The sequence below is a fragment of the Nyctibius grandis genome, chromosome Z, assembly GCF_013368605.1.
Source record: "Nyctibius grandis isolate bNycGra1 chromosome Z, bNycGra1.pri, whole genome shotgun sequence".
In the NCBI taxonomy this organism is placed as follows: Eukaryota; Metazoa; Chordata; class Aves; order Nyctibiiformes; family Nyctibiidae; genus Nyctibius; species Nyctibius grandis.
Genome location: NC_090695.1, coordinates 14,537,307 through 14,552,700, shown reverse-complemented (window position 1 = coordinate 14,552,700; position 15,394 = coordinate 14,537,307). Strand labels below are relative to the sequence as shown.

General features: G+C 38.7%; 1 protein-coding gene across 3 annotated transcripts in view; it reads right to left on the bottom strand.

The window, feature by feature from the left end:
* The window catches only part of NNT (nicotinamide nucleotide transhydrogenase), a 44,577-nt gene extending 29,237 nt beyond the window's left edge, over nt 1–15,340 (bottom strand). The window contains exons 1-8 of one of the 3 annotated variants that reach the window (XM_068424019.1): nt 15,245–15,340; nt 14,044–14,241; nt 7,240–7,469; nt 6,023–6,240; nt 4,445–4,532; nt 3,651–3,739; nt 1,879–2,066; nt 988–1,121 (exon numbers count right to left, since the gene is read on the bottom strand). In XM_068424019.1, coding sequence (XP_068280120.1) covers nt 988–1,121; nt 1,879–2,066; nt 3,651–3,739; nt 4,445–4,532; nt 6,023–6,240; nt 7,240–7,469; nt 14,044–14,194 — 1,098 coding nt within the window. In that variant the 5' untranslated portion in view covers nt 14,195–14,241; nt 15,245–15,340. Of the gene's footprint in view, nt 1–987; nt 1,122–1,878; nt 2,067–3,650; nt 3,740–4,444; nt 4,533–6,022; nt 6,241–7,239; nt 7,470–14,043; nt 14,242–15,052; nt 15,214–15,244 lie in introns of those variants that run through there. The other 2 variants (XM_068424020.1, XM_068424021.1) reach the window with 2 other exon arrangements.
* Nucleotides 15,341–15,394: the final 54 nt, after the last annotated feature.

Here is a 15,394-nt window from a genome sequence, read left to right as displayed (position 1 = left end):
CAAAAAGCGCTCTATATAAATTCTTCATGCAAGTATCTGCTTATTTGTGTTCTACATACTCTTAATTTCACTTTTTAAGCAATGACATCAAAAGCCCTAGAAAACCACAAAGCCAAATACAATGCATGACTCATGACATATACACACACAGCCCTGCTTATATTAATGACAACCATGGCAGCAATATATCCTACAGACTTCCCTAGAGCAAAATAGTAATAGCATTATGCCCTTACATTACCTTACAACAACCTTGGAAATCTGCTACTTTAAATCTCATCACCCAGATTTCTATAACTGCTAGTAGATTTTTCACAAATACCAAAAATAAAACCCAAAAAGTAGAAAACAAGCTCTCAACTGAGCCAACGAACACTAGAGCAAAACCAAAGTAGCTAGTTCAGTCCAGAGTAAAACTGCTTAATGAACCAATTCACGCTACTCCTGATTTGGGTTACAAGTGGTTTGGATACTCTAGCGCAGACACGCTCATGTTGGTGAAGCTAAAGACATACAAAGACAGCACCCTCCTGGAGCTGAAATTATACTGAGCTAAGCCAGAGAGTTTGCACTGAGGTAAACACTGACATAGTCTGAACCTATTTAGCTTACCTACGACAGACTGTTAACCTCCAGTTGTGGGAGGTGATGAGCAAGTCAAAGAAGCTATTGCTACTGCTGTCTCTTTAGGAAGACCAAGAAATGGACATTAAACCACACTGTCAAATGACAGACAAATCTCTGGACTTGGAAGTCTAAGTAGTAACACTTCTATACTTAACAACCAAATTAACACTATACAAAGGTATTTCGTTCTTTAAAAATCTTCTAATTGTTATGCACAGAGATGACTAGTGATCAAATGCAAATCTAAAGGATTACTTAAGCCCAAATAGCAAAATCAGCTATTCATTTTCAGCATATAGTTTACAAAACACAATGTGAATTCATGCAAACTGAGAATGATCTGCCGATTAAAATGCTCACCTTATGAACATACGTTTCTCCAGGCTTTGTAGTCTCAATGTTTCCTCCTGCTTCTGCAGCTAAATCCACAACAACTGAACCTTCCTTCATTGATTCAATCATATCTTTCTTAAACAAGACGGGAGCTTTCTTGCCTGGCAAGACAAGGCATAGTAAGTGAAACACAAAATACAGTTTTTCATCTGTAGAGCTCAGGAGGTGAGTTTTCCCCTTTTCTCTCTCTCTCTAAACCTTATTTTTGTAAGTAAAATTTTCAAGTAATCGGTACCTAGCATGAAACGTCACAGAAGGTTTGTTTATACAGGCAGAGAGCAGAAATGCTAGAACATCTTGCTCTCAAGCACTTAAAAAGGTATTCATGGGCAGCCTACCAAAGGCACTGGCAAGTCCAATTTGGCCTCAGAAAACAGACTACATCCAATCTCACAATTCAAGTCATACGCAAAAAAAAAAGAAATGCCACATCATAAGTTATTAAAAGACAGATGTTGTGCAATACAAAGCATTAAAACCTAAGCTCTGGCTTACTATGTTTCAATTACAAGACAGTACAGATTCAATTTTACTTGTTTCAGTGCACAAGCTGGACAGCAAAAGTAGCAGTGATGCAATAAACATGCAAGAAAATTATATATTCTTACTTTATTACTATCTACTCCTTGTTTAATAAGAAAACATTATCATATTGAGTCAAAGACTGCTAGTTTGTGAAAATGGAAGTTGTAAAAATGGCACACACTTTAAAACCAGGCATTTATCAGGAAAGGGAAAAGTTATATGCTCACACAGACATAATTCATTAATACCTCTGTTTTCACTGGAGGCACAGCTCCAAATCATGCCAACTTACACAAGGTAAATGAAAATTAGCATCTTTCACATAAAACATACCTGGAATAAGTGCTGTAGTGATGATAATATCAACATCTTGGCACTGTTTGGCAAAGAGTTTCATTTCAGCCTCAATAAATTCTTTGGACATTTCTTTAGCATAACCACCTTGTCCCTCTCCAGATTCCTTTAAGTCTACTTCCAAAGGCTCTGCACCGAGAGACTTGAACTGTTCCAGAGCTGCAGCTCTAGGAAAAGAAAATTGCGGGGAGGGAAGAACCACTACTTTAAAAACCCACCACGATTTTTCTGGCCTTTTTAGTAGTAGTCTTCTTCAGATAAGAGATATAAAACTTAGTCTAGGATTAAGGAGACCATAACTAAAGCCCTCAACTTTCTGTATTTAGTGAAAAAAGTAATTGCATCACCCTAATGAAGATATTTGGATAAGGAATGAAGGCAGTCTACTGTTTCCTGTACAGTCAGCAGAGTTGCTCCAAGAAAAGTCTCAAAGCTGGGAGCTCAGCTGTTGACTAACTCTGCTCACCCATTTCTCTTGTCATGACTAGGTAAATCTACAGCCCAAACTTAGATTGGTAAATACACAACCTGTGGCCCTGTCTTTAATCTGTGAAATGGGAAATACCAGTCAGTCTTATTTTCACAGGGAAAATTAGTTGGGGAGGGGGATATTTTGGGGATTTTTTGATCTTTTGTTTTGTTTTGGTTTTTTTTTTACAGTTATCCTGTAAATCTATAATTTATTTTGCATCACACGATATCACAGTAAATAATGAGACTAAATTTCAGCGTTAGGTGAACATTCACAACATGCAGAGGATTTAACAAACAATTTCACACACGAAGATAAAAGTATACAAGACGCTTAAGAAGGGAATTAAAAAAATCTGAAAAGTTTTAGACAGATTTTGATCACGCTTTTACGAAAAAATACACTCTTTCCAGTTTGTTTTAAGGCATATGCAGATTTTCTAACCAACCAGAGTGAAGGTTTTTTCATATTGTACATCATAAATCCATAGATATATTCATTTTTGTTCTTTCATATTAGATATAGCTAAGCAGCACTAGATGCCACTTCTGCGTAAAAACAAAGATGTGTAAGTAATTCTAATGCAAATACAGTATTAAGCACATACAAATTCAATATAACAAGGTCATTTAGTAGAAAAAAAACTAATCAAGTTTGCAGTCCCTGTAGCTATAAGAAGAAAAATGTTTTTGCTCTGTAATTTTCCCAGTCTATTGCTCTAAAAAATGGCTATGGGACAAAATAATCCCTCCAAACATAAAGAAGAGACCTGAGGAAAGCAGCATTTAAAGCAGCTTCAGCTGCAGTTTCTGAGTTTCATAAATAAAATAACTTGATGTCTTTCTCTCCTTCAGCAGATTGAAAGAAGTGTCTCTCCAAAGAGTCCCTAGCTGGGGTCTCTGGGATCAGGACAGTATGCAGCTATGAACCTGGATCAAAGCAAGCTATAAATGAGGGCATAAAGATTATTTCTTTACTATTTTCCCTGTGTCCACAAGAAGAACAGAGGCAGGAAATTCTGGATAAAAGCCCTAACTTTCTCATTTTCATAAAGCAACAATTTTTTTATTCATATAGTTCTGAATGATTTAATGAGAAGGACTCTTCGGAAGGTTTGGTTGTTTTGAGGTATAAAAAAATAGAGGAATAATGATGGAATAAAAATAGTAAGAAAGGAATTGTGATTCAGTGCAGTACAAGTGCTTTCACTGTAACACAGCTACAAACTACTTAATCTTAAAATAATTTCAGATTGCTATTACTGTTTTCACACACCTACCTAGTATCAAATCCACGAACAACTGCACCCATTGATTTAGCTGCTCCTGCAGAAGCCAAGCCAGCAACTCCTCCTCCGATGATCAAGACCTAGAATGATACCATCATCATTCCTGGAGCATAGATTACAACCAGAGCTGGTTAGAAAAGCAGCAGCATTGTCCTGCTTTCACAACTGCAGATACATCTCACGAACCAGCCATTTAAACAAGGTACCTTAGGACACAGAACCCAAAATGACTTCAGTAAAGCTGCCCTGTAAATCTAACAGTTTAAAAGCTGTAACTCCTCACTTCACTTATAAGAGCCAACTCATCTGTAGCTAACTGTTTATGTAAGTAGAGGTTTTCTCCTTAATTTATCCTCTCTTTTTTTTCCTCCTTCCTAAGTCTACTTTCATTTCTCTTCAACCCAATCCACCTATAACTCCAATCAAGCAATCCCTTCTACCGCAGCCTTCAATGCACCAGAAACCCCAACATCTCTGACTTTTTTTAACTGCTTCCTTGCCTTTCCCCATCTGGGGAAAAAAAAAAATCCATCCATGTATAGCTAGTCTGATGTTTAAAACTAAGCAAACTTAAATAAAACTCATATTATTCTATTATTCCCAAAAAAAACAACACTACAAGTAGTGAACAAAAATTGGTATGGGAATAACTATAGGGATTTCTGAAGTCCCTAGAACTAGCCCCAAATCAGGAAAAAGACCTTTTAACACAGTTTCAGCAGTGGTTAGCTGTGCTCAGGAACTCACATATTCTTCTGCCACAGTATCTGTTTAATTGCACATACCTTTGCTGGAGGAACTTTACCAGCAGCTGTGATCTGACCCGTGAAAAATCGACCAAAGTGATTTGCTGCCAGTACCACAGCCTTGTAACTGTCAATTAAGGATGAACACATATCAGTATTTTGCCAGGCTCAGTACAATTCCATTCATGACAGCAATCAAAAGGATGAACATTTGATCATAGCATGCACACGATAAAGCAAGTTTAATATTTTACTATTGAGCACAAGTTTAATAGTCTGTCTTTGTTCATATTTCTTGGCGTTTTAAATGCCTTTTCAGACAGAATTTTTGGACTGCAATGTACTGGATGCCCACAACTATTCACTCTCTCTAAGATTTTACTTGAACAATAAATGCGTAACTTGCCAGAAGTTAACTCTGTGGTCTTTGAAGCTACCATCAAAGGCTGTAACCTAAGGCTTATTAGGGAAGGAAACACGGGCAAGCAATTGCAAACCCAGAGTAATTTTACAGTAAGCTCGCAAGCAAGCAAGCAAGCAAGCACACATGCAAAAAAGTCCTCTGACCCTAACTCTGCAGAGCTATATGGCTTAGGGCAAATAGCTTAACCTTGCTACTTTTTTGCCCCATCTGCTTTGTAGCCATCTGAGAATGGGTGGGTGGATGCCAAGTTAACATCAACAGAGTTATCTGAAAATGCAGGTTAATACGTAATTATGTCTTTTCTTAACAACAGTGCACATTTTCTTGCATTTTTAACTAACGGTGTTCTGGTTCAACAGTCCCGTTCTACTCTCCTTCCCACCACTAGCAGGGATGTATGGAGGTCTGTATGCCATAAAATTAGTTCTAATTTGGAATATAGCTTGTAGATTTTATACCTTTAAATATATTATGAATTTCTGTATTTTAGTAAAAATACACAGAATGAAAACAAAGAGAGGTAACCAAATATGTACACGGATGTATAATGCTGGTGTCCACAAAATGTGGCAGCCTTCTCCAAGGCTTATTACACCTCACAGATATCATTCAACTAAAAAGTCAAAAAAAAAACACCAAAAAAAAGCAATAAAGTACCTATTAATAGAAGTCAGTTTGACAACAACATTTTAATTCACTACAATACCTACAATACCAGTCCCAAAGCATGAATATGTCTGAGAGTATTTGGTCTTTTGTTTATATCTGCCATGGCAATTGCATTCATACTGAGTGCTATTGGGTTAGTTAGCTCCCAACATCAGATTCCAATGACAGGCAATCTGTGTTCAAGCTGTCTTAAGGATGTTTTTGAGCCTGCTCTGATCTAGTTCAGATCAAAAAGGCACTAGACAAAGCAGTCCAGGAATTAGAAGAACTGTCTTCAATTTTGTTGTGGGTTTTTTTTTTTAAAGTCTTGCTCTGATCTGCTGCAAAGCTGACCAAAAGAAAGTAAGCTCTTTGGCACCTCCAACAGCATCATATTACATGAAACAGCTGTATGAAAATAAAGATGCAGAATTGTTTTAGATATACCTAATATCAAAGCACATAGCTTTTAATCCAGCTATAGTTACTCAAGCTGAAGAGTGGGGGGAAAAAAAAAAAAAAAAAAAGAGTAGTAATATTCATACCCAGCAATGTTGGCCATGGAGCTAAGTGCATCATATCCCTGAGCAATGGTGACCCGTGGAACCTGATCCATAGCCAAGACAGTAGTTTTTTTTCCTGCAAGTTTTTTCAGGAGGTCTGGATTCTGTGCTGGGTAGATAAAACTAATCAGGGTAGCCGCTGTCTTAAAAAGATCTGCCTCATGTACACCTAGAGCCGAGTTATATATAGGAGCTCTCACCTGAAGAAAGAGAGAAGTTTCCAAATTAATCAGAGGAAATAAATCAGAACACACCCGACTTCCTTTCTCCCAGCTTGCCATCTTCCATTCCCATCCACAAAGTACACAAGGAAGGAAGTATATCAAAGGCTGTTTACACAACCCTCAAAACCCACCATTTTTAAGCAAAATGATTACTGAACAGATGTGCCAATTAAGCTCTACAGGCTAAGAATCACTAATTAGGTTGCAATGCACCATTACATACAGGGAATTTCAAGCACGAAGTCCAGAAGATATTCATCTTGATCTGCATTCACTTCTTTTGAGTTTCTCACTTTTCTTCTTCAAAAAGAAACCTACTTAAAAGGTTTGTTCACAAACCAGCTCACAGAAATTCTAAGTTCAATCCTGATAGGATAACTTCAAATGGAGCATTTAAAGGAAGCCTCAACCTCAAGTTTAAGGTCTTTTTCTTTTTTCCTTCAGGACTCTGCACAACCTAATACCTCCCAAGCAACTTCACTTTTGGCAGCCTTCCCAGATCACCTACAACTAATTTAGTTACAAATACTTTTGAAACACACTGTTGCTATGGAATTGTTGGATGTCTGATTGACAAAAGTTAGAAACTTGCATCTTCAAAATTCCAAGCAGCTCTAAAGAGTAACTTGAGTTGTGTGTTACTAATTTCGGAGTGAAAGTTTCTTAGAGCAGGGATCTCATCTGATTCCAGTCCGGAACTAGTCTACCTCACTCTCAAAACCACAACTTGTCAATGTTAAAAACTTGAAAAGAAATTATCCTCAATTTTTTCAATGTTGCCATTTACTAGTTTATTACTGTAGGTGCACGCCTGAGCTATAAAAAAAAAACAAAACCAACAGACTAAAATTGAATCAGAACTTAGAATATTAAAGGAGCTTACTTACTGAACTTTCAGCAGACTATTAGAAAAAAATCTACCTATATGTTTCCCCAAAAAGAATGTAAATGGAAATATATTAATAAAGCAATTACTTTGACAATCAAATCAGAAGCCAGGACTTCCTTGGTCCCCTGGATCTTTGCTCCAACTTCTCTGTAATTGTCATCAGAAAATTTGGAAGCTTCTCCAGCACCAGATTCCACCACAACATTGAAGCCTTGTTTAACCAAGGCTTGAACTCCAGCCGGTGATAGAGCCACTCTCTTCTCATTCTCAAATATCTCCTTGGGGACACCTACAGTCAGCTGTTTATAAGGAATTCCTGTAAGAGTCGCAGATAAGACAGCATTAGTTGCACTAAAGATTAATGAATTTATATTAATGGCACTCTTCAGTGCTGTATGGACACATGCAGACACGTCACACTTAGCAATTCTCAGAACAATTAGCAGAACGATATTTTTCAGCAGTGTAGTTTACATTTCCTTAAATCACACCGTCTTGCTAGAGATCCCTGTTCTCTCAGGAACAGGCAGGTCAGCACAATCAGCCATGCAAACCGTAACAAGTGTTTGGTGCAGTTCATCTGAATTTATACAGTTCTGATTGTGAAATTGGCACTCTGATTTATACAATACATGGCGTTCTGGTGATAACACATTCTACCTGGCGTAAGAAGAATTTAAATCCCTCTCTAGTCACTTCAACTTTATTGTGAAGAAATAAAAAAAAGTGAGCATGAATAGCTGAACTGCATTTTAACTGAACATGTTTTTAGTATCTATCAAATTACAGTTGTTTCAGATCACTGTTAATGAATGTGACTTACACACCACAGAGTACACTGAAAGGCACAATGACATTGATAAGGTACCCTAAGCATTGCTACAGAAATGAAAAATGTGAATTCAAGAGTAGCTGAAAAATATTGGGAGTATCTGTCTACTAGCTTGTTCAATTATACTTCTCTTCAATGTTATCTCTTTGTCTTAACTTGTTCAAAGCTCTACTAAACAACATCAGGAAACTGCTGAAGCTGCGATTTATCAGTTTTAGCTTAAGGTTTCAAATTACAACAATCTAACTTTGTTTATGTACAATTTGTGGGCTCTTCCAGTCTAATATCTGATAGTTAAACTTCTCTGATCCAATCAAGTGTCTAAATATATTATTTATAAATACACAGACTCAAGCAGAATAATCGCACATCAAACTACCACACTACTTCAATTACACTAGACAGCACGCAGTCCAGTACGCAGGCCCAATTCTGTACCAGCTTTCACTGATGTCTATCCAGAATTTAAACCTGGATTGTGACATATATTAATGAAATATAACTTGAGCAGCCTAAGCAGTCATTCATATTATAGATCAAGAAACAAAAAAACCTCCACAAGCCAAACCAACAAACAAAAAACCATACCAAACACAAAAAAAAAGGGCGGGTGAAAGGCTTCTTTTAAATCACAAATCTGTTTTTAATTTTGCCACCAACACTATGTATTGTGCTACAAAAATTGTACCACACTAGTAACGCATTGCACTTGTTAGGAAGGCCTCCTTTTCACTTTTTTTTTTTTGCTGTTTGTTTTTCAAGATACAAACAAGCAAAACAAAGCCAAAAACATACCATACTATAACAGCTTTGAGGAACTGAATTATTTTGATATTTTTAAATATAAATCGATTTATGAAATAAAACTGGGACTATAAGGTGCTTAAAGTTGAATATCTGACAATGTTTTATATTAACAACTTTCAAGATACTATCAACTTGTAATGTTCTGAAAATACAATACAAAGTTGGTGAGAACTGGTACTTAAATATCTACCTGTACTTGTCAGTCTTCTAACCCATTAAAAAAACCTGATTGAACATATCCAACAAGAAGACAGAATGAAAGATCACCAAAGAAGTGTGTTTCTTCTAATTATTTTTATCTTTTTTTTATTAATTTTTAGCTTTGTCTTTGAAATTAAACTAATAAAATGGTAACAAATAATTTAAAGACACAAGTGTTTTGGTATTTTATATGTTGGAGAACATTTAAAATTCCTTAGATTACAAGACAAAAATCAAATCCAGAAAAACACGCTTTAAAAGAACATAAAGTCACAACAAGAGCAAGAATGCACATCTAAAACAACAGACCCACAAAGGTAACAATGCTTTACAAAGATTTGCTTCATCAGCATACACAATACCTAAAACATCACCGTGCAACTCAGGGTACCCTATCACAGCAGCACTAACCACTTGAAAGCTACAGTAACTGTTGCTGTCAGTCATACAAATTACCCTTGTCATCTGAAGAGAACTTTCTCCTCATCTCTTCTCCTAATTACTACACAATAAAGTCCTGCTTCTGATTTTCACTAAATCAACTCAGTAGAAATGAGTTTTCTTGTCTTTTAGAAGCAGAAATGAAACCTGAAAGATCGAAATTTGTTAAGAGTAGCAGAGACCAATCATAATTTCAGAAAGGAAGTAGCTCTAGGATAGATGGCAAAAACCTTTTCAAGAAGCACTGAGAAAATAAGAACTGGAGTGCTACCTTCCCTTTCTCTTTTTGGAAGTTTTTGCAGCTCACAAATGCAGAGGAAGGAAGGAATAAATCATAGCATACAGGGAACAGAAGGATGACTGCAAATTTAAAGGCACACAGACACTTGACTAAAGCTTATACACTTCTCAAGCAAAAAATTTAGATTTTCTTTTTAGCTCCTAAGGCTCAAATGACAATTGAAGCTTCTGATTTCTTTTTGTTCACTTCCTTTTCTGAGGGGTACCAAAGTAGAAGAGTAAATGGCTAGGAGGGATGGGACATGAATATGCACTCCCTACGTGCCAGCTGTGTTTCCTGATTTCTTTCTTTCACATTGTTACATCTTGCATGCAATAAAAATAGGTAAAACTTTTTCAGATAGAAAGTATTTGCACCTTATTTAGTAAGAGAATGATCAGAGACCAATACTGAGGACTATGCTCTCCTCCAATGCTTTGGGAGATCAAATCCAAGATAAACATTCAACAAGTCTCATTTGCCTCTCACCTTCTCTCCTTTGTCCCACCACCAAATTTCTAGCAACCAGTGAATATAGAACAGATATCGGTTTGCCAGCCCTTAGCTAGAGCAGGTATAGCACATTTTTCAAGCAGTCTACCCTGAGCTATCACATCATTCAGCACCAAAATGGAGTAGATGTCTTCAACTGCAAAGTAAAGTTCTATATTAAAACTGCAGGACAGGGTATGATAAATACTAGTTTGAAGGAAGCTACACTATGAACATAGATTTGGTTTGTTGAACCCAGCAATTTCACCAAAGTCATTAGTTTTGAAAGGCTGAAATCTAGAATTATAAACAGGATCTTGATTTAGGTTTTGAGAAAGCACGTCTGCTATCCTTGCCATGGGTATAAAACTGCATGAAAGTGTGACGCTTCCAAGTTGCCTTTCTAAGCCTCCATGTCAGATAATCTCTTTAAGAACTGCCTTGAGTATGTTTTAATAACTAACTTACTGCTTTATGACATCAAGAACATTTTCCAAAAACAGACAGATATACACATGCCTCGAGCGCCTTTTAGAGTCACATGAAGATTTTGAATGTATTTTTCATTGAGCAGGAGATACATAGTACTTTTTTTATACAAAGAATCAACACCAAAAGGATTCTGCCACTATCAAAAGTAGAATCATTAAATTTCTCAGGCCTTAGAATCTTAGCATGGAATGTACATAAAATACAATTTAGAAAAACTAGTAAGAAGCTACTCTTTCTCATCCTTTTAACATATTATCGACTGTGTAATGAGGACATATTCAAAGCAGAGTCTCAAACTTCAAGTAAACGAAACAAGTAGGTAGTCTACATCTCCAAGCTTCATAAACCAAACAATTAAAAATAACTATAAAAGCTATTTTCTCCATTTAACTTCCACTTACAAACTGTTTAAAGAAGATCATAGCTAAAACTACCAGGAAAACTCAGAACATTTGTCTGTAGAGAAGTAGAGAAAAATACAGGTTTTTATCTCCTTAACTGGATTTCAGGAAGTAGCCTGTAGCAAAACAGTATCAACAAATACTAGAGACTGACTTAGAGAGCTAAGAGAAAGAAGTTTTGACTATATGCCACATCTTCTGGGATGGGAAAACAGGATACATAATTTGCCTCTTTTCTAAGTTACTCTAATATCAGCTTTATCAAACCATCTCACCTGTTCTGAAGATTAGGACATATTCCAAAGAACAGCAATATGACGTTGGCAAAAAGAAAAGAAAAAAAAAAAAAAAGAATAGTACAGAAGATTAAACAAACACCTGATCCCTCTTCTTACATAAGCAAGGAGATACAAAAAACCCAAGGAAATTAAAGAACGTCTATGATTTATAAATAACATATAGCATATCTAGAGAATTAATTGATAATGAACTGTTATAGGTTTAAAAGTTCTGCAAGATTTAGAAAAAAACAAGGAAAGTTTAAAAAAGAAGCATCAAAATAAAAAAGGACATTAAAAATCCCAAGACAGAGAGGGATAAAAGTCACAGCGCTGTAGGACAAACCAATCTGGAAGTATACTGGAAACCTCAGAGTTGGTCACTCCATAAGCACCTTTCCCAGGGCTTGTGGAAGTTTTGCATGTGTTTCTGAAGCACCTGGTGCTAGCAACTATTTGAGACAGGTTACAGGAATACTCATTTATGCCTGTATGAAAATTCCTATGTTTCTAAGAAACAAAGAAAACAGTAGCAAAATAAATAGCAATAAAAAAAAGTATCCATCCTCCAGGTTTACTTTTCAACTGACTCCAAATCTCTTCACTCCTCAAGCAGCTGTTGCACATAACACATCCTGCACTAAATGAAAGCCAATCTGAGAGAATGGAATCAATAACTACACGCTTAAGAAGAATTACTGTGACACTAGACTTTTCAGAAAACTTACTCTTCTTAGTATTACAGTGATTTTACCAAGTGTTACTACAACGTAACATAATTTCTAAAAGTAAGAATAAAATGTAGTTATTTTATATGCTGTTAAATTTTGACTCAAGAGCACTTAAAAAGTATAGGCAACTGTACTGCTACTAATTTGTCACTCAATGGCTGTTTTATCCTTGATTTGTCCTTTACTGAATGACAAATCTCATGTTACCAAAATGAACTATAAGGACAGCTTAATTATTGACCAAAACACTTATCAAACGTATAATTGTCAGCATTAAATAACTGCATTGCATGAATATTACTCGCCCTTAAAAAAGGGCTTCCACCCAATAGATCTGAAGGGACAGCACTGAATGCTTAAATATAGGACACTAACGAGAATTCTCTGTCCTTGTGGAAGAATTTCTGAAAAGTGATATATAAAAACAAGAAAATGCACACACACACAGACAAGCATACTGATTTCAGTAAAATCAAAACGATCTTTCAGTTTCATGACCATATTTGTGGTCAAAGTCAAATAAAAAGATTGATTCCAAACTCAAACAACAACAAGGGCATTTGAGAAAGAACTTTGAACCTAGTTTCCTACATCCCAGGTTAACACTCCCAATCAAGGGACAATTTACCATATCAAGACAGATGTCTCTTTCATTCAGACACTTAATATGGAAAAAAAAAAAACTGGGAGCATCACAAATTCATGGGATGGCAAAACTGTTACCTGATCACTTCTGACAGACCCCAGATCCCTGGGCTGCCAGTCAGAGCAAAGAAATTCAGGTTTCACCATGCAACTGTGGCAAAAAGCCATGCAATACTTATAATTATCAGGCGCCCTCAGACTAGAGGAACTCTTCCTTTCATCACATTTCTTCAGAAGCTCCAAAACATTGGGTCACCGATTTGAAAGGACCCCAAAACACACCAGTCACTGTTAGCATTGCCAGAAAGTCCATACAACAAAGGCTTCTCAAAGTTATACAGTCTTACATCCTGTTTTCATAGTTAGACGCTGCTGTTCACAACCAGCACTACTTTTCTAATACTCTAAAATATTTAATGCAGTTACCTACTGTGTATGTTTGCAAGAACCAAACATCACATGTACAGTTAGTCTAACTCTCCACATTAATCTGTTGAAGACTGAGAAGACCCTAGATGAGCACAGAAGCAGGGTCTCTAAATTCCTTCAGGGAAACATGACCCATGCAGGATAATAGGCAAAAATATCATTAAACCAGTTTTATATATTCTCCAGTCTTCTAGCTGTCAGGATATGCACAGCATAGGATAGAGAAAAAAAAAGTCAGTTCTGATTTTCATACACCAGGCTTACAACAGAAACTGGAACCAATGATATGCTCATTCCCCCCTCCCTTTTTTTCCTGAAAATACCTGAACCTGTTCATTATCTGCACTAAAATGTAATCAGTGCAAATATATCAACAAACCCTACAAGTGAAGATGCAGATCAAAAGTTCTTTAAGGCGGCACAACATAAGAGCTTCCTAAACAAAGTTCAGGGATAATAACATCTACATATAGACATGCTTGCAGATGCTCTCTTTGTGAGGGCTACATTTTCCCCTGCAATCACAAAGAGTAGCACTACCAAAAACTCATGGGCAACTCAGGCTTTTAACTAAGAAAGGCATTTGTTTAAATACTTACCTCAAGCAAGGTAAGAGCAGCAGGAGCTCTGACCCCCTACCCATAAAAACTATCTGGATACAAAGTATTCATAATAAACACAAACACCTTCCACATAAGCCCTTTAAATCAGTGTAAAATTGTACTGCGACTGACTCAAGTATGCTGCTGACATGATTTGAGTTTTAAGTCTTTTCTGTCCTAATGCATATCTGAAACAAAAATTCAAGCAAACTTCATGTTTTAAAATAAAAGACTGTTTACAATAGTTTAATCAATTTACCTGGCTTTGGAGCTGCCTGAGACGTGAGCATCTGGTGGGTTCTAAACATTCGCAAACATGGCATCTTCACAGAACGCACCTTAGGTGGTAACACATTGGCAAAAACAGGAGCTGAGCACCCACTAACAGTAATACGCAGCAGGCTCGCCATTTTGCCCAGACCTCACAGCAGACTCCTTGCCACGTATGGAATCCCTGCTGCACATGTTAAAACAAAGCAAGAATTATTAGTGATACTAGGCAGAGGTATGTAAACTCAGCAGCTCAAGTCCGGTCGACTGCCAGAAACCATGTGATAATCATTTCTCCCCACCTTTTCTTTCTAGCTAGAAAACAAAACCATTTTTTTTTCGAACTGAGACAACTATCAAACTAAAGGAAGAAGCTCAAGGGAGGACTGACATTATAAGCTGACCTACAGATCGTATTTCTCTGACTCAAGGCCGTATCCTCTTTACACCGTTACTCTAAACAAGCAACTCTTGACACGTGAAAAACTCCTGCGCCCCAAGGAACCAGACAAACAATCCAAACCCCTGCCAAAGCTCCCAAGGGAGTCACCTTGAGTGGGACAGCAGCTTACAAGCGCTCAGGAGACACGTCACAGCCGGCACTGGCCGTGGGACAAGCGGGGCAAGGGGGAGCGGGCAGGGGAGGCGGGCCGCCCCCCCAGCAGGTGGATGCCGGCGGAGGAAAAGACTCTACGCCCGAAATCCCGCCGCCGCGCACTAACGCGCCGTCCCGTCCCGCCTCGTCGCTGCTCACGGCGGCGGCCCACCAGGCGGCGGCCCACCAGGCAGCGGCCCCGTTTCACTCCCGCCGCTATTTATAGCCCGCGGCCACTGACTGACCTTGGGCAGGCGGCTCGCCCTCCACCGCCCGGGCCCGTCACCCCTCGCCGCCACAACGGCCGGCGGCCATCGCGCCCGCCCCTGAGGAAGCCCGCAGCCGCCTCCTCTCCACTCCCCGCCTGGGAGCGGTCCCGGGGGCCCCTTCCCGCGCCACCTGCCTTCTCCACACGTCCTTCCTCCTTCCCGCCCTTCCTTCCCGCCGCTCCCGGGCGCTGCGAGAGCAGGACACCGCAGGCTTCGCCTCAGCAACGCCCGTCCCCCGCCCGCGCCAAGAGAAAGCGAAGGCGGTGCCGCCCCTAGCCCCGGGCATCCCCACCACACCGCAGAGCTCTGCGCCGCCCCGCACCCACCAGCCGTGCCGCCGGCGCCGGCTCCGCCGCGGCACTGACCGACCTTGGGGCGAGGCGGCGCGGCAGTCCCGGCGCGGGGCGGGACAGGGGGTGGAGCGGGGGGGACGGGGCGGGGGGGGCTGTGCGGCAACCCGGAAGGAGTGAGCGGAA